Here is a 25,016-nt window from a genome sequence, read left to right as displayed (position 1 = left end):
GTGTGAAGCCTGACGGCCAAACATCAAATAAACACTTTCACAAAAGGTTCAAGGATGTAACAACACCTTCCGTGGTGTAACTCTGAGATTTGCTGACTCAGAGCACGGCAGCACTGCTGCACAGTAGAGACCCGAGTTCGATTCCCCGCTGGGGAGGAAGTGTTTTTTTTTTCGTTGTAGCCTCAAACGGACATAAAATGTATAAATTGCTATGCACTGTAAATCGTTAAGTTTAAAAGGTAGATCGCGGTTATTTCTGTTGATTAATTCATGCTTTTTCACTCACAGTCAGAACAGGAGCTTATTCAGCTTCTGATCTGACTCTAAGTAACAGCGCCAGTATAAATCACACCCAATCTGACGCTGTTCGTTTTCAAATAATATTGCATTACTTCGACGGTATTTTTTGATTGGTATTATTTGCGTCATAAAATGATTTCTTCAAAACGTCACATATATTTGTCTTGAGATAATGAATAGAGCTGCAAATTACAGGTGCTTGTTCAGTGTAATAGGAACCATAGCAACCATAGCACAGAGAGCTGTGTACACTGCAACACAAGTACACATGTCGTAAATGTAGGAAGGGCGCTCCTTGGGTGAGCTATAGCGCGTCTTTATGTGAAAACAGCAGTGTCAGATGGGGTAGGGAAGGATCCTGAACGCGACTGAGAATGAAAAGTGGAAAAAAAAAAAAAAAAAAAAAAAAACACAAAGCTAACCTTTACAAATATCATAAATTATACTGGCTGTTACAGACTGAAATCAAATATATCTTTTTATTCTAAAAAAGTAAAAATAACAGCAGTTCACTTCTCAAAAGAGAGTCGTGCAGGATCGAACTTGTGACCTTTTGATTCCCAGTCAGCAACTGATACTGTTACGCCACAGGGCCGTCGTAGTAACTGAGTGTCAATGTCGCACACTAAGGCGGCTTTTATTTTTCTGCAGTTATATTTTTGAATAAAAGCGCACTTCTTCTGTTATATTTGTACCTTTCGTGAAAGTTTTTCTTTGATATTTGGACTTCAAGCTTCATACATTATATAGTTTATGCCTACATTTTGTCATTTACTACTAGAATATGAAAAACGTTTGTTTTAAAAATGTGTTTACACAGATTACTGTAGAAACAGAACACACATAAAGTGCGTGTGTTCCAAATAATCTATTATTTCCACTCTAAAACTCTACTTCACTCCCAGATAATGTTCCATTATTTCACCAAGTAATAATTTCCGTTTGTTTGTACTTATGTGATCTATCCTATCCTTTTTTTTTTTTTTTTTTTTTTTTTGAGACGTTCGAATTTCATACTTCCATTATCTCTAACCTGCTCTGCTTGTGTACTGCAACAACATTTTTGAATTCTTTACGACGTTCTACTTTGTCATCTACTCTTTGTCCTTTATCTCCAGCCACGGGTGTGGTTAAATCTCTTTCTTGCGGGATGTATAAGTGTCTCTCCGAGAAAATCACGTCTCGTCTCCTTCCAAGGTATTTTTTTTTTATAATAGAGAAATTAATGTTAAGGTTAGTTGTGATCTTGCATCTAGCTTGTCACTATACAGTTTAAAATTGTTTTTTAAACTGAAGATAGGCTGCTGTCATTGTAAACCCTTGTATCAACTTGTCTCTAATTGCGTGTGCTTAATATTAAGTGCTAAACAGTTTGTTTCTTCACCGATTAGGGCTTATGTAAAGCATTTTTTAATGTAACCTTCTAAAAAATACATAAAAAAAACATACATAGTGTAGGTGCAAAAATATTGTTTGTACTTCTCAAGTTTTATTTAAGTTAACATGGTTTATTCTATACAAAAAACAAACATAAAAATTGTGGCTTTGTATAAAGTAAAGCAAAGAGCTCAATTGTGCAATGATTGCAGCAGAGGCTCTCACCACTAGCATTTCCATAATCACTGCTATATTTGATTTCAGACACAAAAACCCATCTGCCCTGTGCACTACATTTATGAAAATGCATTTAAACTAGAAGACATCTGCACTGTTTTCTTTCACTTCAAAGTTCAAATACTTCTCCTGGCACTGTGCAAATATTTACTTAGTGGCTTCAAGTTCATTCAAGAAGATAAAAACCTGCACTGTGGTTTAAGTGTGTGTGACATACCAAAAGGCTCTCTCCTTGCAACAGGAGCAGATGGAGGACGTCCTGGTCCCTCAATCATTGGTGGTGGAGATGGACCACCATCGCAGACAGGAGATGGACCAAATGACTCATCATGGCTTAATGTACCTTTTAGAGGAGAAGGGGAAAAAAAACCAAAAACAAAACCTGAACAATAATTTGATAAAAAAACATTACACAAATAAGCCATTTAACTCATTTAGGTGGCATAGTTGGAACTTAAGCGGTGTGGAGAAGTGATGCATCACTTTACCTCTACGTAAAGGAGGAATTTGCCTATCTGGACGGCCAGGTGTTGGCTTAATTAAACCAGGTCTCTGAAGCGCTGCAAGTTTATCATTGACTTCAACAAGCCTGCATTTGAAATAAACAAAAGAAATGACCATTCAACCCAGCAAAGCTCATCAATCCTATTCACAGGATTATCCAAAACAAAATCACGTTTAGAAGGACCTGCCACCATTCAATCTGGTAATGTATTCCATATGTGTGTGGCTCTCTGTATGTAATGGGGATGAAAATGGGAGCTTTTTTTTTTACTTTATTAAGCAAGGATTCAAGTGTTTTATTTTAGATAAGATGTAACTTATCTAGTTTATCTGAATAAACTGTGTGAACAAGACTATACAAAATGTTCTTCTTCACTGCAAATAAACGCATGATTAATAATAGTAATGATCAAATTTTATGCTATTTACCCCATGTGAGAAATATTTTCATTATTATGTTTTCACTGAGAACAGAGATGACATTTCTGATTGAATAAGAGCCTATGGTGACCAGTGCTGGACAACGGGAAATAGTTGGAAAAATTTAAAACACTCACGTTAATTGTGCCACATAGTCTACATGTCAAGTTGTCCAGTCGTATGCTCAGAATATGCAAAACGCATTCATCTTAAATAAATCTCTCTGTCAAATTAAAGTAGGCCACAAGCAGGTGCTTTTTAATAGAAGACAGTCACAGGGAAAGTGAAGACGATCTAAAGGCTACTTTATGTCTGCAACATCTGAAAATGTAAGATTCTGAGGAACGTGAAGTTGGCTGTAGCTTAGCAAGCTCTAGCGCTTAAGGAGCTCGGTTATACCTTAATGGAGGAGCAGCTTGTCCAAACAGGGGAAGGGCAAAGAACTGGAGCAAGGATAAAAATATGGTGGAAAGGCATCAGAACTTGTCTGCCTCCATAAAACAAGGAATGTTTGATCACTTTCAAATAAGAGGGATTAATTGTCAAATCTCATGGCAAGTCATGGAATGTTCAGGTACTGTGGCATTTTGTGTCTTTTGGAAAACTATCTTAAACCTCTTATTTTAGATATATTTTAATGCTGGACAGATTTCATGATACAATCAGACAGAGTGGGAGAGAAATAAGGCAGGAGGGGACTGGACAGCTATGTGAATGAGCAATATTGTAAAAGTAAGTACAATACACATAAAACTAATTTTTACTAAAACTAAAACGAAATTGAAATATCGACTGTCTAAATGAGTCCATGTTACTGCCTAGGGAGATAAGTTACATTATCCAGAATAATGTTCTATTTTCAGATAAAATAACCTGGACCTGCTTTATTGAAATGCCTTTAACTGTAAACTTGTGGCACAAAACAGTAGACTTCTGTAAAGTCTTAATATCCCCTTGGGAGCAAATAAAGCATTACCTCTCTGTTTCACTCTCTTTTATCCATCTATCTAATTCTGTCACACCTCATTGTGAATGAGACTGTGGGGAAAAAAAATTCTGATAACTTTCCTGCACAACTAGAAACTGTGAAGATAATCCGATACTTACTTTTGCCTAAGATTTGAAGTTTCTCTTTTTTCTTCAACCAATGCTCGTTCAGCAGTTCGTGCATTAAGCTGAAGGGTTAATAAACATATAAACAAAAAAAATGCTTACATATTCAAACACGGCTACTATGAGTATGCAAAGCAGGATTAGGTCTCACTTACCCAGTTTTCATGAGCTTTCTTTTCATGAACTGCAATCTGAAAAAAATTAAATCAAAAACCCACCACTTAAGCTCTTTTCTCAGAAAAATACATTGCTTTGTACTACAAAGTTTACTGGCGACTATTCACATGATCGAGTGAAAAGTGAACAAAGCAAATTCCAGAAATCTCCTTAATAAAAACCTGCTCCAGAGCACTTTGGAACTCGGGCTGGGCTGAAGGTTCACCTTCCAACAGGACAGTGCCCCTCAGTATAAAGCAAAGACACCAGAACAGTGCTTTGGGTCAACTCTGTGAATGTCCTTGAGAGACCCAGACAGAAATGAACCTAACTGAACATCTCTGGAGAGACCTGCAAAACAGTTATCCACTGATGGTCTCCGTCCAACCTGATAGAGCTTGAGAAGACCTGCAGAGTAGAACAGCAGAAAATCCCCAAATCCAGGTATGTGAAGTTCGTCGCGTCAGATCCGGGATGAATGGCCTCAACTAAGTACTCATCTGAATACTTGTGTTAATATGTTATTTCACTTTTTATTTGTAATAAATTAGCAAATATTTTTAAAATCCTGAATTGGCTTTGTTATTCCGGGGTACTGAATGTTGCTTAATGAACGAAAAAATTTTAACGTTTCTCTTCAAAGATAGCAGTTTACTCTTTAGAGGAGGACTACTCTGATGGGCACACTGCTTGAAAACCTATCAGCTGGAAAACCTAGCTGGCACAGCAAGAGATGGTCTTATTTATACCTTGTGCAGAGGTGACCACTAGCTCCCAGTGAATGCAACCGTACACATCTACAGGCACACACAAAGTCGACGGTCATCTTTTCACACTATGAATTGGTTTTTGCTGCAGTTTGCGCATGTGAATTTCTGCTGCTCCTTACGTGTGTATTTTTGTTGGTGCAATTTGAAGATTTATTTATTTATTTAAAAGGGAGCTCCGCCCCATGCTCGCTATACTTTCCTACCCCTGGGGTTGGAGCTGCTCATAGAGTGTCAAGGTGCCTCCCCCCACCCCAACCCAGCACCGTTAGAGAAAGTGATTGTATTTAAAGAGTTGGTATATAGAAGAGTATGTGGGGCGCTGGAGGAAGACTGTTTGGTCCTTAGTTATTATAGATAGACAGTTGTAGTGAAATAATCAAGTAACTAATTTTCTATTTTAAATACCAATGAATAATAAAATGTAATAAGTAAAATATTAAAATGTAATAAAAAGTAAATAAAAAATTAAATTTACATTAATGCCTTCGTCAAAAACATTTTGAATTACAGTGGAACCTCGGTTCACGAACGTCTTGGTACACGTACAAATCAGTTTACGACAAAAAAAGTTCGCCAAACTTTTGTCTCGGTTCATGACCACACACTCGGTATACGAACAAGCCACTTTCCCTTTCGGTTTGTGCGCGCCAATGATTTCCGCACGTGTTGCATTGTTCTCGGTCAGAAGTGCATGCGTGATTTCGCTGTGAACTCTTTGTGCTCCATTTCATTTCCCTTCCGGTTCGTACGTACCGATTACTGTATTTAAGCACGTGTTCAGCCTCTCCCTGTTCACTGTTCTCAGTCAGATGTGCCTGCTTTACCGGTGAACTCTGTGCTCTACAGTATTTCGTGTGCTTTTGCAGTTAACCATGGCTTCTAAGCACTGTAACCTTCTCTCCACCCAGTTCCTTCCTCACTTCATGCCAGAACTCGACTCATGCAAGGTTAGTTTTCTTGGTGGTTTATGGCTAGTTTTTGTATCACGGATTTTTCAAATGTTCATTTTTCGGTTCGTAGCGTGAATTGTTGCAATGTTGCTTTTCTTGGTTGTTTATTAAGTTACGGATATGTTCAAATGTTCCTTTTTTTTCCCCCCTGTGCTTAAAACTTATTAAAAAAAAAAGTGTTTATACAGCGATTGGGTTGAAAGACTATAGCGCAAAGTCCTGCAATGTTACTTTCTTGGTTGCTTGTGGTTGGTTTTTAAATAAGGTTCAGATTTGTTCAAATGTTCCTTTTTTTACCCCTATGCTTAAAACTTATTAAAAAAAGTGTTTATACAGCGATCAGGGTGTAAGGCTATAGCGCGAACTCTTGCAACGTTAGTTTTCTCTGTTGTTCAAGGTTTTCACATTTAGTTTACTATTACGATGTGCATTCTATGGTGTAATTAACTATATTTGTGCTTAAAAATCTTTAAAAATATATATTTACATACAGTTTGTACAGTCTAGAACGGATTAATTGTATTTACATACAATCCTATGGGGGAAATTGCTTCAGTTCACGACCAGAGTTTTGGAACGAATTACGGTCGTGAACCGAGGTTACACTGTACTTTCCAAACACGTTTTTTTACATTTCTGTTCGCATATTGTTCAGAATATTTTTCTTTTTCTCGTTTATATAATGATTCTCTTTGCTCTTGATTTCTTATTTTATGCAGCTCTTTTTGGTTCATTTTCTTTTTCTTGACATTCACTATCTGCTCTTGCCACTGTTTTTCTATCGATCTAAAATTCTTGAATAGATAATTTGCTTTTCTTCTTTGCCATTATAACCGACTGCAAAGAAGGACGAGTTAGCAGCACTGAAAGTGTCATGAGATGGTACGGAGAGAGGATGTGCGCAGTAGGAGTAATGATTGGGTGAGCAGGGTGGAGGAGAGTGGTCAAGGCTGAATAACGCAGACACAACGGAAAACTTTTTTTTTTTAATATAATAGAGAGATTTAAAATCTTTACTTAGGAACTTTTTAGTAAATTTTCCCATGGTAAACTAATGCATACCATGATTGTAAAAAATAGCTGACTTAAAAAAATATTGAACATCTTATACTTTTGGTACTGGTGTGTGTTCACCCCGTGACTGACTGAGCCTTACGCTCAGTGCTAGCTGGGATAAGTTCCAGCACACCCCGCAACCCTGTTCACAAGTGAGCAGGTTAGACAATGACTGACTGACTTTTGGTACCTCAAAATATAATCACATGCTACAATAAACGCCATACCTGATTTTTATAGGAGCGCTCGGTTTTTTGCAGCTCCTCTTCTATTTCTTGAATTCTCATTTTATAGATCTTTAATTGTTCCTCTGCCTGCAGAGCCTTTCCATCTACTTCAGACAGCTTCTGCTCTTTTGCACGTCGCTCAAACTCTTCCTGAGATAATTTTCTGAAAGAAAATTCAACAAATAGAAGCTTTTTAAGAACTTATATACATATATGGTAGCATAGATTTATACACCTATACAGTAACACATGGAAAGTCAAAAGTCAATATTGCACTTTTTGCCTACATTAAAACCTATAATATTAATAAGCACGTTCTATCCACATCTGCAGCAAGTCTCAAAAGGTAAACAGGCCGAGGAATTCAGTAAAGATATCTATAATGTATTCTGTTGTATTAAGGTTAGTGCCATTCTGTTGTAAATTGTGTCTGTGCTAGTGCATCTGGACTCCTAGCTATTCTAAGATGAAGAGATGATCATCTATTAATACCCTGCTTAAAACCTTTCTTCAGGGTGTTAAAATTTAAATTTAAACAAGCCTTTTATTATTCTAATTCCAATTCCTATATATATGAAGTGTGACAAGACAGTGAAAGAAAACTGCTCATATTCAAGGTGAAGTACAAGAGTAATGACTGAATAATATGCTCCTTTATTAAAGTGCATATTAAACCAGGAATTCTGTGGAAATCCTCTAATATGCCAAATATACACATGTTGGTGATTAACATGGACCAGTCATATAAAGCACTAGGTCACCTACATAAAGAGATACTTTTGTTCAAGTCTGTCTCTTAAGATCCTTTGGATGATTTTTTTGTTTATTGGCATGGGTAACATGAAGTCAAAGAGTAATGACAAACAGCACTGACAGCAAATGACCGTCTTTATTCCATGTTAATTGGTGTTCTCTTATTTTAATTCTTATTTTGTCTTTTTTTTTCGTCTTTCTTCATCATGTAAAGCACCACTTTGCGATACATTATTTGTATGAAAATGTGCTATATAAATAAATGTTGTTGTTGTTGTCTGGTAGAGCATTCCAAGATAAAATATTTTTGTATTATGTTATCTAATCAGCCAGATATTCCTTAGTTAGAGTATAATAGTTTAAGTCATGCATGTTAATTGGATACTATATAGACACACACTATAAATTTTATACTTAACATGCAATTTTAAGCCTTTAAAATCTAACATATAAAATCTGACCTCTCTCTGATATCTGCCTTTCTGTTAATTACAATAATGACAAATTGGACAGCTCTGCATTAAGTTCACTTACAGTTTTGGTAAGACTAACAAAGCTGTCAATTAGATGACTGCTCAAGGACTTTCACAATTTCACATTTCCAAAGTATCTCAAGTGCACCCCTTTCTCTAAAGGCAAATAACAAGCTATCCGATGGAGCTGGTGCCCGTACAAAGGCTTTAGAGGTAAAGTGAGTTTAGACGTCATCTGACTTTTTTTGTTTGTTCCATTCTGTTTGTTGTACATAAAACACACAAAATCAGGAAGACTAGTGTCTCTGCTGTTTGTCAGGTCTAAAACACCTTTGTTCCTTGTTTCTCGCAGCTGCATTATAGGCATCATACTGCGGGGTGAGTGCTCACTGGTTGTCAGCTAGCTCTTGTATACAGAGTCTGTCCCTACCACTTAAGGCAAACTCAAACTGGTTGGACTGAGTTACTGGGTCTATCAGACTACACAACTGGAGGTGACAGGAGCATGGCACAACAGTCTCCATTCCATATAATTATGTAAATGCAGTCTGTAACAAAAAATGGTTGGAAAAGTCACATAATGTGTCATGGCCTTTAGCCATCTTCAAATATATCAAGGAGTCATGGGCTTTGTAAAACGTATTTATACTTGATGTTACCTTTAACCTGATTGCAAATTTTCAGGTCATTATTTGGATTAAATGAAGCACAGGGTCAAATCACCAGGTTGGTTTTGCCAATAAAAGTCTGGCTATACTCACTGCTGGAGAGCATTCTCTTTTTGTTGGTACAGTTCATTCATAATCTCCAGTTTCTGTTGTATAGTCCTGAAATCATTTTCAAGCCGATTCTTCTCTATAGTTAAAGAACTATGGTCATGCTCCAGTTTTTTAATCAGCTCTACAAAGACAGAGTACAGTTTGTTTAATATCAAATTAAAAAAAAAAATCAGTACCATCACAACAGGTATGAAAGCAATAAGAGCATTAAGTTAACCTTCAAGTGCATGTCTTGATTTTTCTTCCATTAGTAATCTAGACATGTATCGCTCTCTTTCTTCTTCGACGATTGTCAATTTAGTTTTTATCTACAATTGACATAATACAGAGAGAAAAAAAATTAATGCCCTTTTAAACGAATATAAAAAAAATTAACATAGCATTGGTGCCAACAGCTCTGGTTTATAACATGCAATGAAACAGAAAACACTAACTGAAATCACGTCATTACACATACATACTAACAATCTGTATAATACATTTTTAAAGATGTAAATAAGTCTCAAAGGCTTTTGTTCAGGCAGGTGGTTGATGTATTGGAGCTCCCAAGGTTCCTTACTACACTCCATTCTATTTATAAGACAAACAGCTATTTTGGAAATAGGAAACAAAGCCGTTATTTTAACTACAACACAACAGTCCAGCAATATGGCCATTATTTTACACAACACATCTTAAAGCCCAAGAGGCCAGACTCAGATATCTACAGTTAGGTCCATAAATTTTTGGACAGACAATTTTTTTCTAATTTTGGTTCTGTACATTACCACAATGAATTTTAAATGAAACAACTCCGATGCAGTTGAAGTGCAGACTTTCAGCTTTAATTCAGTTGGGTGAACAAAATGATTGCATAAAAATGTGAGGCAACTAAAGCATTTTTTTAACACAATCCCTCACCATGAAAGATGTGAAAAAAATATGAATGATATAAAAATAATTCTAGATGACGTTACTATCCATTTTACTTGTTTTTGTATATAATAAAGTAAATACAATGCTTGAGGAAAATAATACACACTAATAAGAATGAAAGATTTCACACTGGAGAACTGCTAAACTGTGACAATGTCTTTTATTGCTTGTGTTATATTATTAATTTATGCACATCAGACTTGGTAAAGAAAGAAAACACACAAAAACATTAGCAGCAAGGGGTTGGGGGGTGGGTGAGAAACTACTTACCCTAGAAACATCCATCATCTGTTTAATTTTATTTTTTATTACGTCATTCTTTTTCTCTGCAACAGCATAATAAGAAATCATGAGTGTTTACCCAAATACAATAAAGATGAAGGTCGCTTAGTCTTTCCAACAATTTTACTATAGAAGTGTTAATCTAATAATCAAATGAAAGTTAGTAATAAAAACATTGTTAGATAAGCCACCTCTGGAAAAAGCTCTACGAACAAAAATGAAACAGGCTCAGGCATGAACGAGCATCTCAATAGCAGACCTGCCTCCCGTCGTTACTTTAATATTCATATCCACAACTGGAGTACCTTGGGATTATCCAGTGGCAGTCTGCATGGGTGAACAGACATTCGGCTTGTTGAAGCATCTCGGATCAGATATGCACAAGTACAAGGGTGAGGCATATTGCCTTCCAAATAATATTTTGACTTAAATTTTCTTTAATTTTTAATCTTTATTTTTACATGTGTCTCAGTGTACAAGGAGGAGGAGGTTCAATTCAATTCAAATGCTCAGGCACATTTCAGCACATTGCATTTTCGGTCAGCAGAACGTTTTCTGGAAGTGGTTTATTTACTTATAAGTAACATATAAAAATATATACAGTGGAACCCCGGTTTACAAGCAGCTCGGTATACGAGTAATTCGGTTTACGAGCCGCGATCCGAGCAAAATTTCTGCCCGGTGTACGAGGCTTGCCCGTTTTACGAGCCGAGCTCCGAAACGTCACTGCTAGTTTCCGCTTCGCCTTTCTTACCCGGAAACCTCTACCCCTTCTACCCAGAGCCATATCATACATATTGGGCATTAACCATGTCTTCAAAGAAGGTAGGAAGTGGAAAGGACAGCAGCAAGAAGAAAAGGATGCTGTCAGTCGAGTTGAAGCAGGAAATTATAGAAAAGCATGAGAGATGTGTGCGTGTGATGGAACGCGCCAAAATTTACGACCGCAGTACGTCCACGATATGCACAATACTAAAGCAAAAGGAGACCATAAAGAGTGTAAAAGTAGCAAAAGGCATGACCGTAATTACACAGCAAAGGTCGGCTATCCACGAACAAATGGAAAACCTGCTGTTATTGTGGATAAAAGAGAAAGAGTTGGCAGGAGATATACGTACTGAAACAGTCATAAGCGAGAAAGCTTGCATCATTTACAATGACCTGAAGCAGAAAGAACCATCCACATCTACGGATGTAGTAGAACCAGAATTCAAGGCTAGTCATGGATGGTTCGACAGATTTAAGAAGCGATCAGGCATTCACTCTGTCGTAAGACATGGCGAGGCAGCAAGTGCAGACCAGAAGGCAGCTGGCGAGTTCATCACACGTTTCGCGCAGCTCATCGAGGCAGAATGTTACATCCCCCAGCAAGTTTTTAATTGCGACGAGACGGGGCTTTTTTGGAAGAAAATGCCCCGTAGGACGTACATCACAGCAGAGGAGACGAAGATGCCAGGACATAAGCCGATGAAGGACCGCCTCACCCTTGCATTGTGTGCAAATGCTAGCGGTGACTAAAGTGAAGCCACTGCTAGTCTATCATTCAGAGAATCCTCGAGCCTTTAAGACTCACAGGATTCTTAAAGAAAAACTGCAAGTGATGTGGCGCGCCAATCCAAAGGCATGGGTTACGCGGCAGTTCTTCATCGACTGGGTAAATCTCTGCTTTGGACCTGCGGTGAAGAAGTATCTTCAAGAAAACAAACTGCCTCTGCAAGCGTTACTCGTCCTCGACAATGCTCCAGCCCACCCACCCGGTCTCCAAGACAACATCCGGGAAGAATATCAATTCATAAAAGTCCTCTACCTCCCACCCAACACGACTTCAATCCTGCAACCGATGGATCAGCAGGTCATTTCCAATTTCAAAAAGCTCTACACGAAGCATCTGTTCAAACGATGCTTCGATGTGACAGAAAATACGGAGCAAACACTCCGAGAGTTTTGGAAAGAACATTTCAACATCGTGCAATGCCTACGCATGATTGACCTGGCGTGGAAAGAAGTGACCAGAAGAACACTGAATTCTGCATGGAAGAAGTTATGGCCTGATGCGGTTGCAGCGAGGGACTTTGAAGGATTTGGTCTTGATACCGAGACCAACGTGCCCGACGTAGATCCAGTGCATGAAATCGTGTCCCTCGGCAAGTCGATGGGTCTGCAGGTTGACGAGGGTGATATCAACGAGCTTGTCGAGGAACATGAGGAGGAACTCTCAACACAGGAGTTGCTTGAGCTGCAGGACATGCAACGTACAGAGGCTCTGCAAGAGATCAGCGGTAGTGAGGAGGAAGTCGAGACAGAGAAAATTTCGACAAGTGAAATTAAAGAAGTGCTGGGAATGTGGGAGAAGGTTACAAGTTTCATTGAAAAGAAACATCCAGAAAAAGTTGCAACTAGTCGTTCTGCAGCAAATTATGATGACACCTGCTTGGCTCACTTATGTAAGCTTTTAAAAAGCAGGCAAAAGCAAACGTCGTTGCATAGGTATCTTTGTACTAAAACTGAAACTGCTATAAGTGAAGGTGCCGAAAGTGCAGCCAAAAAGGCAAAAACAGATGATTAGCATAAAAAAAAAATCATACGTACGTAATGTTAAGTGTTAGGCTAAGTTTAAAGTTAAGAAAGTTTATTTTTTTACAATTCATGTACGTACGTACAGTTAAGAAAGTTCAATTTTAGTTTTTTTTGATGTGAAGGTGCCGAAAATGCAGCCAGTCCTCCCTCCCTCCCTCCTCCCTCCCTCCTTCCTCAGCAACTCTCCGTTATCTGCCGCCAAGGTAAGATTACATTTTCTTAAGTTGGTTTATCTTTTATTTAACTATATTTACTAATACAGTATTTTGATGTTTGTTTCTTATTTAAAAACATGTTTTTTTTCCATTATTTATGATATTTTGGGGACTTTTTGGGAGGGCTGGAACGGATTAATCTCATTTCCATTATTTTAAATGGGGGAAAATTTGTTCAGTTTACGAGCAGATCGGGTTACGACCTCGGTTCTGGAACGGATTAAACTCGTAACCTGGGGTTCCACTGTATTTTATTTTTGGATGGAGTACTCCTTTAAAAATTTTACACTAGCCCGGTTAAACAAGAAATGCCCTATTTAGTACCTGTTATTTCTCCATTAGAATTCACTTTCTGCAAAGAAGCAGTTTCGCAAGTTGCTTCTGCCTCTAACTGACGCAGCTCAGTTATGCAATCTGACAATACCTGAATAAATAAGATCAATACAATTAAAGTGCCTTTATTTATAGCTCTATATGTGAAAGACCTTACAATTAGATAAATAAAAAAGAATGCTTTGAACAGATTAATAGTAATCCTTGTATCCTACCTCGACTTCATTGTTTTTATGGGCAAGCTTTTCTTCCAACTCCTTTTGAGTTTTCTGGAATCCTTTAATTTGCTCAGAAAGTTCTTTATATCTCTCTTCCCAACCCTTGATGTTTTCTAATTGCTGTAAAAGAAGCCAAAAATACATCTCATAGGCTTAGAGGAGAAAAAAAAAAAAAAAATCTGAACTTTGTTTACGGTATTCTACTGAATCTACATAATATACAAAATTTTTTTAAAAAAAATTAAGAGTTGCATTGCAACTGTCAAAAATAGTAAAAAAAAAAAAAAAAAAATACTTATTCTCTTCAACATGTACCTTTAATTTTCTTGTTTTAATGCCTACCTTGTTTTTCTTTTGCTTTAGCTTATTATTTTCCTGGACTAGTACATCTAACTCAGCCATTACAGTTTCTTCTTTATGTTTTGCTTCCTTGGCACGAGTTTTTGCCTAAAACATAAAATTATCAAATATTTCATTACATGCCCAAACAAATGACACTAAATTTTTAAAAAGAATTATTTATTCTTTTATCCTTATAAGAATAAATGTACTGACATATGCTGAATGTTTCTTGACTGGCATTTTGGGTAGGAATCTGCAGCATTTTTTGCACAACTATGCAGAGGACTACTTGATAATTTAAGTGAGGGGACACTGGAGTGTGGGGCTGGAGGAGTTTATATCTACTAGCAACACTTCCTTACCTTGTATGCATGTCACAGGTGACAGATGGCTTGTAAAGCTATTCAAAGTCAGTGTAGTTAAATAGGTGCCCTCATTAAGCTGGCAGTAAACCTTTTCAACAGGGTACATGTGCCACTCTGAGGCTTGGTGGAATGTTAAAACCTACTAAAATTCTGGTCCATCTGTTGAACTATAAGCAGACCACTGCCTTCACATCTGCCTGCACAGCATTAAAAATAACATTTTGATTCACTTTTCAACTTGAGAGCGTCTACATTTGTCAGGTCAGTAGCCCGACATGTGCCGTCTTCAGTAAAGTGGATTCACAGTTTGGAAATCTATATGTATAGGAAAATCTTGAATACTAACCAACCCGCGGCGTACCATACGCCGCATAATCAGGCCGCTTTTTTAATGATTTTTAAGCACAGGGAGAAAATTAACATTTGAAAAATCGGTAATGTAATAAATCGCCAAGAAAAGTAACATTTCATGTGCCCACCCCCAACTCGTCACCTGAGTTGTTTTGCTCTTTGCACAGTCCACATGCACCTGTGAGTCACGTAGACTTTTCATTGTTGTTTGCGGTTTTGGCTGCTTTTCTATATATAATCCACCAAGTCACCTGACCATGGTAGTACCGAAGGGGGGGGGGGGGGGGGGGGTTAGAGGGGTGTACAAAGGGCGAGCGTATGACCCGCTAGCCATGTTTTTGAAAGTTTGGCCCTGTGCCTTATTAATTGTCATCGCAAAGGCAAATCTAACAGGAAATTGTCTTCGTCTTAAAGTAAAAGGCAAATTATCCGCGACAAACAAACTGTTTTACATGCTGCACACCAACTCGCCGCATGATCACACCGCTTTTTTAATGTTTTTTAAGCAGAGGGAAAAAATGAACATTTGCAAAATCCGTAACGCTGCTTTCAGTAAGTACAATGCACACGTGTTTAATTTGTCGGCCACTTTTTGCCAGCCGTCTTTTCTGGTTTGGGCTGCTTTTACAGTGTTACCGCTTGTGCATATTAAATCTTGAAATCCTTCGAGTAACTAACTAACTAACTAACACCCACCCACCCAGCTTGTGTGAAAAAAAAATGCGCCTGTTCTTTCATCATTTTGTTGCAGCCTATCAAAGACTTGCTGATCAGGTTTTCTAGACTCAATATACATTGGCTTTTCACTCAGCGCGAGGGCGCGCATTCATCAGCTAGTCTGCTAGACTAGACTAATCTGCAACACGGCTGCGTTTGAAAAACCGACTTATCCCGGATGAGTTTCACCGGCATTAATGATTAGGAATCTGGTTGGAACAAAACCCTGCATCCACAGGGGTTCACCAGGACCGAGTTTGGGAAACACTGCTGAACACAGACGAAACCGACTCAGGTGAGGAGTGGGGGCGGGCAAAGTAGTTGCAGCTATTGATTATTCAGTGTTGTTTGCCTGGGTGTCTGATCTGCGTTGACTGACATGGCTTTTTTCTGCGTATCCCATGGTTGTCTTCCGGCAGTGTGAATGCCTCGAGAGACAGGGCGTCCTTGTGTGGTGAGTTGTTGCAGTTTGTGACCACCTCGCCAACGTTATCCCAATGTTGGCAAACAAAGCCAACAGCCATGTTGCGAAGTTTGAGAGCAACAGTTTCATCAATGACATTTTTCCAAAAAAACCAGACTGACATAAACAGTTACCTGATGCAGGAATTTCTATAACATTGAAAGAAGTGTTGTTTCCATGAAATACATTTGAAGCCGTAGCCATGGAGGGCAAAAGAACAGTCAACGTGGCTCACAGCTGGATTTGGACAGCAGCACAGACCAAAGTGAGTATGTGTTTGATGAGCTGTTCGAGTTGGCGGAGGGGTAGAGTTTCTGGGTGGGGCTTCGTCGTTCGCATGTGGACTCCTAGCACAGACGAAAGGGACTAACTGGGTGGTCGGTGAGTTTTTGTGTCCGGGCACATGAGCAGGCAGTGTGAATGCCTAGAGAGTGAGGGTAGACGCGGGCTGGGGAAAACGGAGTGTTGGTGGGCAGGGAAACGTCTTCCGTGTTCCTGCAGGACCATCTAAGACGACGCATGTTTGCCGTGGATGCGAATTGCTGTATGTAGCGTGTAAACAGTTTCCTATGGTGCACGCGGTCGTGCGTCGTAACCGAAACGTCAACGTGGCTCAGAGGTGCATGTGTACTGTAGGACAGATGAACATACATGATGGCGTTTTTTCCGAGTCGTCGCGTCCGAGTTGGTGGGCGTGGCTCTGCGAGTTGTCGTCGTATCCAATGGTCTTAGAGTTGGTGGGCGTGGCTCCTTCCTGCATGTGCCATGGGCGTCTTACTTGTCAGCGGCTTAGTCAATCCACGCCCCTTCCGGCGTGCTTTCCATGGATGGCTACTTAGTGAATTATATATATATATATATGATATTCATTGCCAAATACAGATAGAAAATCAGCTCTTAAACAGCAGTGTACCCATTCAGACAGAAGTCCTTATACCTGAGTTTCCCCTACATGTAACCCTCTATTATCTGCCCATATCAAGGTTTTTCAGCAGTTTCTGCCCATGTCATTGTAGTATTTAGCAGGTGAAGCAAAGGAGCAACACTAAGTCTTCCTGTTCCAAAGGTGCACTTCTATATTAGCTAATAATTATGCTACAGAGATGAGAAATATGTATCAGTTAACAACTACCTCCAAACATATGACTGCTTATCTACAGGGTTTTGCAATGTACACTTCGACTGTTCTGGCCATTATCTTTGTTGTTTATATCCAGAAAACATTCAGGGCACAGTGGAGCTGAATTTTTCCCTTAGAAAGTGAAAGGCCTGTAGATCCTCCTTTCAGTTCTTTTCTTGAAAGGTAATAAAGTGTTTACCCATTTTATCCAAAACAAAGCTTCATCTGGCCCATTTCAATTAAATTTGCTTCCCACTCTTTGCTGGGGGGTAATTAAGCCAAATTGGAGCAGATTCACCTGAATTGTAAGTCTGTAGGGAATCAGAATGATGAACAATGCATGTTTATTAAGGCAGGGGGGACTACACTCTGATGAGTGGATACATGAGGTAAGTCTACAAGTAGGCAGTATAGTTTATCAGCTAATGCGCTGAACTTTAAATGAGAAGACTGCTGGTTCTAACTCCACCTCTGAATCACTGTAAACAAGTCAATTAACCTGACTGTACTCCAATTACCAAAAAAGGTAAACAGTCGTACTGTATGCTCATTTTGTGAGCTGCTATGGATAAAGCCATCAGCTTCATGTACAAAAGATACATGGTCATTTTCCAAATTTCCTGACAACTGGATTTGTACCTGAAAAGTACAAATGATATCAAGTTGAGTTCAGGATAGAGATCTCTTTTTAAGCATTTTTCAAAATGAAACTGAATGCTTAAACCTGTGTTTTACAAAATTAGTAAAAAAAAAAATAGTAGTGATTCTACTCCTATCACATTCTAATTGAATTATTATGCGCGATGTTGTTTTTGCCTATCTAAAATGTATGATTGTAGTACTAGGGTGTTGTACCGTGTTAGCCATTATGAATGTAGAGAAAAGCCAAGCAAAATGACACCTTTTATTGGCTAACTAAAAAGATTACAATATGCAAGCTTTCAAGGCAACTCATCTTGCCTGAAGAAGAGGCCTGAGTTGCCTCGAAAGCTTGCATATTGTAATCTTTTTAGTTAGCCAATAAAAGGTGTCATTTTGCTTGGCTTTTCTCTAAATGTATGATTAAAATAATGCATGAAAGAAACCAGGTTGACTTATAATTTCTAAACAGACATGTATGAAAAAAATGTGATGTTCACTGCTCAATTCGGACACCCTATCCAGAGCTGGTTACTACTTTAGACTCAAAACTACCAAGACAAAAAGAAAAAAAAACACAAATCTCTAATTTCATTTAAAATTGGAGGTTAATATAAAGACAAGTAGATCTCATTGCAGAAGTCAGTAAATCAACAGGAAGGCAAGAAAAAAAAAGTAAATGGGCAAATGATTGAATTGGGAAAATATTTTATAGAAGACAAATAATTCAGATTAGAGATGGTATTAGTACTTTATAATGTAACAGAGACCTGGCATATTTAAAAGAAAAAAAATCTTACCTTTGAAAGCTCAGCAGTAGTAGAGTGAATCGTTTTCTGTAATTTATCAATATGTGCCTTTGTTTCAGAAATCTGTTAAATACAAAAACACAAAGGTTCTCGGCACTGAACAAGACAAAGCTTATTCTGGTCATTATATCCAGACTATTACCTCTAAGGAAATTCATATTCTCAAAAAAGCCTATGTGGAACAAAGTGACACTGCCCCCTTTATCACTGGTATCTCACATTGATAATTCAAAAGGACTGTATCTCTTTCAACTGAGACTTAACATCACACCCCCATAAACTAAGAATACTCTTGAGGCAAAGTTTCTCTGTGGTATGTGACCTTTAAATGTATACGGCATAAGGCACTGCAAATCACAGCTGAAAAACAGTTTTGTTGGTGAGTTCAACAATGCATTTTAGAAGTTTCTCCTCCTAAATTTAAAAGAAATACTAAACTTCCATTAATTCACAGAAGGTTCAAACAAAGTTAACACACACACAGCCTTCAGAGAGAAGCTGAAAGGAGGAAAGCAAGTGTAGAGTAACTGAAGAGAACTGATGCATGCGATCAAAGCACACATATACTGAAAAATGTAGAGCAGTGAAAGACTTGCTTATTCGATAAAGACACCCCAGAAATAATATTTAACTCTTTTAGGGCGGATGTCGACTTTTGTCGACAGGAGGGGTTGAAGGCGGATGTCGACAAAAGTCGACATCCAGGGATAGAGGGCGACAATCAGCTATTAATGGCGACAAATCTCACTGTCACGTCACAGGCATTCCCTCTGTGCTTGGAGGAATGCTAGACTCGTTGACTCGGCAAATAAACATTGCGTGTGCGTGAGTTGCGAAATGTAAACAGGCAAGATGGCACCGACATGTGAAAAGGCAGCGAAGCAAGTGCAGAAAAGAAAACACTCGCATTATGCGCATTTGCGCATTATCGCGGAGTCGGACTCTTGATTTTTCAGAATCGGACTTTATTGGCAGTGATCAGGAGATCGAGCAAGAGAGTTAGAAGCAGGCATCAGCTGATCAGACACCAGCCGATGCCGCGCCAGCGGATCTGCTGCCAGTTGCGTGCCTTCGCGCAGCCGATGCATCTACGGCAAGGTTCGCATGGGATAAATACACAGACATTGATCCGTTGAGAGCTGATCTGGCTACCGGAGTTTACAAGACGGCATGGCTTGCTGTTGGACACGGCAGATCACCAGCTGCTGTACTTCAGGCTGCTCTCTCCTGATGCTGCTTTTCAGCTACTGTCAGACGAGACAAACAGGTAGGCAGAGATTTTTTTTGAATCGCGGGCTGCGTTTGCATCGCATTCTCATTTTTCAAAGTGGAAACCCACAACGAAAGACGAGATGAAGCCCGCTGTGGCATTACAAATAGAGATGAGACAGAACTGGTGATATAACTTCAGGGAGCATTGGTCCAAACGTGTTTTGTCCCCTGGTGGCTTAGGTACGTGCTGCTGCAAAGTTTTATTCACTTCTGTAATAAACAGAAGCAAATCCCATGGGGTGAGCCAGGCTATAATGCCATACATAAAGTTCATAAAGTTTCAGAAGATAAAGAGGTGACAATACGGTTTTCATGCTGGCAGAAAACTTGGTGGCAGTGGCATGGCATGATGGCAAATGGGTGACTTGTCTCTCTACAGTACACACTAACAATATATGTTAGAAAGTGCAGCAACAGACAATTGAAAAATAGGCACCAAAGCAACACGTATTGTAAGGAGTGCAATGTGGCAATGACTGAAATTGGCTGCTTTGAGCGAGATCAGACTTTGCTGTGTAAAATGTATGTGATATGTATGTGAAATCATAGAGTATGCAGGCTCATACAACATGCAAGACAGTAACATTTGTCAAAAGTAAATATTTTTTGTTGATTTGATATGTTAAACAATTGCTTTGTGTTCTTTTTTAAAAAATGTTAGTTTTTGGAAAAATATTCAGCCCTGGGAGAAAAGAAACAAAAAAAAAATTAGCCCTAAAAGAGTTAAAAAAGGCTTCATTGAAGAATTAATGAATATGTTTACAGAGAAAAAAAACTTAGAGAAGAAAACTAACTAAACCAGAAAATGACAAAATACATATTTTAAAGGGGTCTCTAAAATTGTGATCCTGATTAATAATGCTACAACAAACTATTCTGTTGACAGAATGGTGAAAGAAGAAAATGACACAAAATTCTGATCCAAAAAATTACTTTTTAAAAAACCCTTTTGATTTTGTATACAGCCCCTTAAGTGACATGGGTGGAAAAAAAATAGATTGGGAGGGATCAATATGACATCTGCATTCTCCCAAAAAAGTAGTTCTTGTCTAATATGTGGAACATGCAGTCTGAAGAGATAGAAGAAAATACGCGAGCAACCCACATGACAAGCAGAACAAAACAGGGTGCATTAACACACTCCCTGCATTTGCTGTGAGAATGACTGTGCCCCGAACGATAACACCTGGACACTATTGGTCGTTCCAAATACGGTATACCTTCCAGCACCCCAGAGTGGAGCTGGGTGTTTCAAGACTCACAATCATTGTCTCGGTCATTCATACAACACAGTCAAATGTCAAGCTGATTGAAACACTATGTCTTCTGCAAGAATAACTTAAGACTGTTAATGTGAGGGTTTTTCTCACTCATATCACGCAGGAATTTTGCTAAGTCTGTTAAGCTAAAGTAAGTCAATGCGATTCCTTTCATAACAGAAAGTGAGCTAAAACGCATTATTGAAAAGATAAAACATTATTAAAAGGAAAAAAAAAACCTTACCTTCTCTTCTTGAAACAAATTGTTGTTCTTTTCTTCTTCTAAGGAAATCTGAAGTGTTTTAATCTTTTCTTTCATTTGGTTATTTATTTTTTGAAGCTCCTTAAATGTTTCCTTTTGAAAAGTGCAAAAACTTATTTTTACACAGACTATCAAAAAACGTTTTATAAAAATGAGAAATTACTTTTTGCTCACCTTAAGTTCTTCATTTTCAACAGAAGCAGAGGATTTGGTTTTCTCAGAGTCTGCAATCTGCTGTTCACAATTTTTGATCTAGAGATATATCAAAAGAACAAATAAAAAAAAACATTCAAAAAAGCATCCTAAGAGGCATTTTGCTGAAAACTGAATAAAGAAAAATGGATATGCATTAAAAATATAGGGTGTGTTAGAACTATACGGAAAGTAAATTAAGATAACAGACTAAAGGCTGTGTTTTACCAGTTATAGAAAGACAAAATAGATACAGACTGGATTTTTTTAGTCCTCACTAGCTAACATAGCTGAAAATACCCGGCATTGCCTGGGAGGAAAATTAAGTGTGTTTTTTTTTTTATAGAAATTGTTTGAGAAAAATATAATTAAAAAAACACAACTTTAAAAATAAAATAAACTAACAAACAATGAAGACTCACAAATGTGCTTGTCTTGTGGCCTTTTATATATGTTATCATCCAGCTGACACTCGGAACCGGCCAACTCTATTTAATTTCAAAACAGACAGGGGCAGGCAGTGGTGCTCAAACAAAGAATGCTGGCAGTCACCTTCAGTTCGCCGTGGTGGTCATTCCAAGTGTCAACTACATGATAACATGCATACAAGAACGCAAAATCACCCCCCACCCTACCCAGAAGGGGGTGTGTTAGGGTTGATTTCACCCTACAGTAATTTTAGTAGACCAATAAGAAACATGTGTACCAAGTTTCATGAAAATCACTCCCGTCGTTCGGAAGTGATGCACGCACGCACGCACGCACGCACGCACATACATACATACATACATACATACATACATAGACTTTATAATATATAAATATATAAAAATATATATATATTGAGATAGCTTTGTGCTCCTTTTCGGACTGAGGGCTATTAATGTGTCTAAACAATTTATTGGCAATAACAAAATCTTCTCTGTTATATCTATTACTGGGGGTTATACTGGCTGTGTCTTACAATTGACCATGAATGTAAACAGATACCATTTGCATATGTTGGAGCAATGAGTGGATGGAGGGTCAGATTTCAATGCTTGGCCAAAATTGTAATAGTATGCCTTCTAATTCACAAGTCAGTTTCTAAGACTTTACTAATTACAAATAAATGTAATTAACATTAAGTATCTATATTAATGGAAATTAAGCTATTATCTAATCCAGTGGTTATTAACCTTCAGATCTCAGGGCCCCCTGCAGCTGCAGGTTTTTGTTCCCACCAATTTCCCAATCAATCAGTCATCTTGACCTTTAAATGATCACATGGTTTAATTAGATAACCCCTTTGATTTTGCATTTAGAATGTGTCAGTAGTGTCAGATTTATACTTGTAGGAAATAAAGAAAATTACAAATATCTCTTCATCTTTAAATGCTTACTTTGGTTTGTGTTTTTTTTTCTATTAAGTTTGCTTTCTTAATTGCATCTGAATACTGACAATTAATGCTGAGCAGAGGTGACACCAGAACAAATGACTCTGAAAGGAGCGTCCACATGTGTTCTTATTAGTAAATAATGTCTAAATAACCTAAACGTTATACAGTGATCCCTCGCTATATCGCGCTTCGCCTTTCGCGGCTTCACTCCATCGCGGATTTTATATGTAAGCATATTTAAATATATATCACGGATTTTTCGCTGCTTCGCGGGTTTCTGCGGACAATGGGTCTTTTAATTTCTGGTACATGCTTCCTCAGTTGGTTTGCCCAGTTGATTTCATACAAGGGACGCTATTGGCAGATGGCTGAGAAGCTACCCAATTTACTTTCTCTCTCTCTGTCTCTTGCGCTGACTTTTTCTGATCCTGACGTAGGGGGATTGAGCAGGGGGGCTGTTTGTACACCTAGACGATACGGACACTCGTCTAAAAATGCTGAAAGATTATCTTCACGTTGGCTACCTTCTGTGCAGCTGCTTCGTGAAGCGACATGCTGCCCGGTGCCTCGCATACTTAAAAGCACGAAGGGCACGTATTGATTTTTTTATCTGTCTCTCTCTCTGTCTGCTCCTGACGGAGGGGGTGTGAGCTGCCACCTTCAACAGCTTTGTGCCGCAGTGCTTCGCATACTTAAAAAGCCAAACAGCCCTATTGATTTGTTTGCTCCTTTGAAGAGGAAGATATGTTTGCATTCTTTTAATTGTGAGACAGAACTGTCATCTCTGTCTTGTCATGGAGAACAGTTTAAACTTTTGAAAAAGAGACAAATGTTTGTTTGCAGTGTTTGAATAACGTTCCTGTCTCTCTACAACCTCCTGTGTTTCTGCGCAAATCTGTGACCCAAGCATGACAATATAAAAATAACCATATAAACATATGGTTTCTACTTCGCGGATTTTCTTATTTCGTGGGTGGCTCTGGAACGCAACCCCCGCGATGGAGGAGGGATTACTGTACAAAAAAATGAACTGTTACCCCATCTAACATGAATAAACTCCTGCTTCATTCAGTAAAAACATAGCATAACCAGTTTGTCCCGATGGTTGTAAAAAACATAGAAACTGGGAAATAATGGCTTGCTTAATTAAGGTGGTAGTCCAGTTAAGAGACAAAATATGTTGATAAAACATTAGGTCCTCATGGTCCCCTGAGGCTGCAGGTTGATAGCCACTGATCTAAACAAAACAGCCTGAGAGACTGCAGTGTTTCCTTACGCGTGTTACAGTGAGCCACTACTGTATTACACTACTTTCATCACAGCCAGCTGAAATCATGCAACACAAGAGTTTTGTAAAAAGTGGAAACTGACGCAATATGTGAATGACAGTTCAAAACTTCAAAGATTTCCACTGTTCTTTAGCCTCAAATAAATTTGGCATAACACGTTTCCACACTTGCCAATTCAACATAAAAAAAATATCATGAAAAAGACCACTTACTTTCTCTTTTAATTCTGAAATTTTACTAAGAACCTCCTGTTTTTCATCAATCAATTGCTTTATTTTTTCCCCCAGCTGCTTTTCGGTCACTGTAGCAAAAGTTAAATATATTAACAAAATGTTTAATATGAAAGAAGCTTGCAAAAATATTTTATAATTGATATTTATATAGGTTAAGGGTGGATAAACAATGAAATCATCCTGAAACTTACCCTGGTATAGCCTACTTTTCACCTGAAACAGACGAGAAACATTATGGGTATTAAACAGAAGTTACACAAGAGATGTCTTACAAATGTTAAAGCACACAGTCACTGTGACAATTTAATGGTAAAGGTCACGGCTAGTAGTTAGGAACATGGTGACCTTGGACAAAAGACAAGATACATACAGCTCAGTGCTGCAAATGTGACATATTTTATGGCTAAAAAAGTCAACATAAATCAAGAAAAGATGACAAATCAGGAAAGGTCTTTTCAAACTTACAGCAAGGACTGTCCTCCAAAAGAAAATCATAAATGAAATGAATCCAACCAGGACAGTCGTCAACACTGGCTCCCATGGAAGACCATAGCAAGTTGGTCCAGGCTGCCAGTCTTCAGGAAGTGCATTAACCAACTAATATTTAAGGGACAAAAGAAACGTTAATAACTTATTATCATAATAAGTATACTATTATAATGCTTATTA

General features: G+C 38.2%; 1 protein-coding gene across 26 annotated transcripts in view; it reads right to left on the bottom strand.

Annotated features, from left to right (window-relative positions):
* The window catches only part of mia3 (MIA SH3 domain ER export factor 3), a 66,095-nt gene that overhangs the window by 3,315 nt on the left and 37,764 nt on the right, over nt 1-25,016 (bottom strand). For all 26 annotated transcript variants that reach the window (XM_051919423.1, XM_051919425.1, XM_051919424.1 and 23 more), the window contains 17 exons: nt 24,813-24,944; nt 24,539-24,560; nt 24,327-24,415; nt 21,429-21,506; nt 21,237-21,347; nt 18,453-18,524; nt 13,998-14,102; nt 13,653-13,775; nt 13,429-13,528; nt 10,301-10,356; nt 9,333-9,423; nt 9,098-9,236; nt 7,111-7,273; nt 4,107-4,142; nt 3,946-4,013; nt 2,403-2,503; nt 2,132-2,257 (listed from right to left, as the gene is read on the bottom strand). In XM_051919423.1, coding sequence (XP_051775383.1) covers nt 2,132-2,257; nt 2,403-2,503; nt 3,946-4,013; nt 4,107-4,142; nt 7,111-7,273; nt 9,098-9,236; nt 9,333-9,423; nt 10,301-10,356; nt 13,429-13,528; nt 13,653-13,775; nt 13,998-14,102; nt 18,453-18,524; nt 21,237-21,347; nt 21,429-21,506; nt 24,327-24,415; nt 24,539-24,560; nt 24,813-24,944 — 1,612 coding nt within the window. The remainder of the gene's footprint in view (nt 1-2,131; nt 2,258-2,402; nt 2,504-3,945; nt 4,014-4,106; nt 4,143-7,110; nt 7,274-9,097; nt 9,237-9,332; nt 9,424-10,300; nt 10,357-13,428; nt 13,529-13,652; nt 13,776-13,997; nt 14,103-18,452; nt 18,525-21,236; nt 21,348-21,428; nt 21,507-24,326; nt 24,416-24,538; nt 24,561-24,812; nt 24,945-25,016) is intronic.

The sequence above is a fragment of the Erpetoichthys calabaricus genome, chromosome 15, assembly GCF_900747795.2.
Source record: "Erpetoichthys calabaricus chromosome 15, fErpCal1.3, whole genome shotgun sequence".
NCBI lineage: Eukaryota > Metazoa > Chordata > Cladistia > Polypteriformes > Polypteridae > Erpetoichthys > Erpetoichthys calabaricus.
The sequence above is the reverse complement of the archived record's forward strand: the minus strand, read 5'-3'. Positions and strand labels throughout refer to the sequence as shown.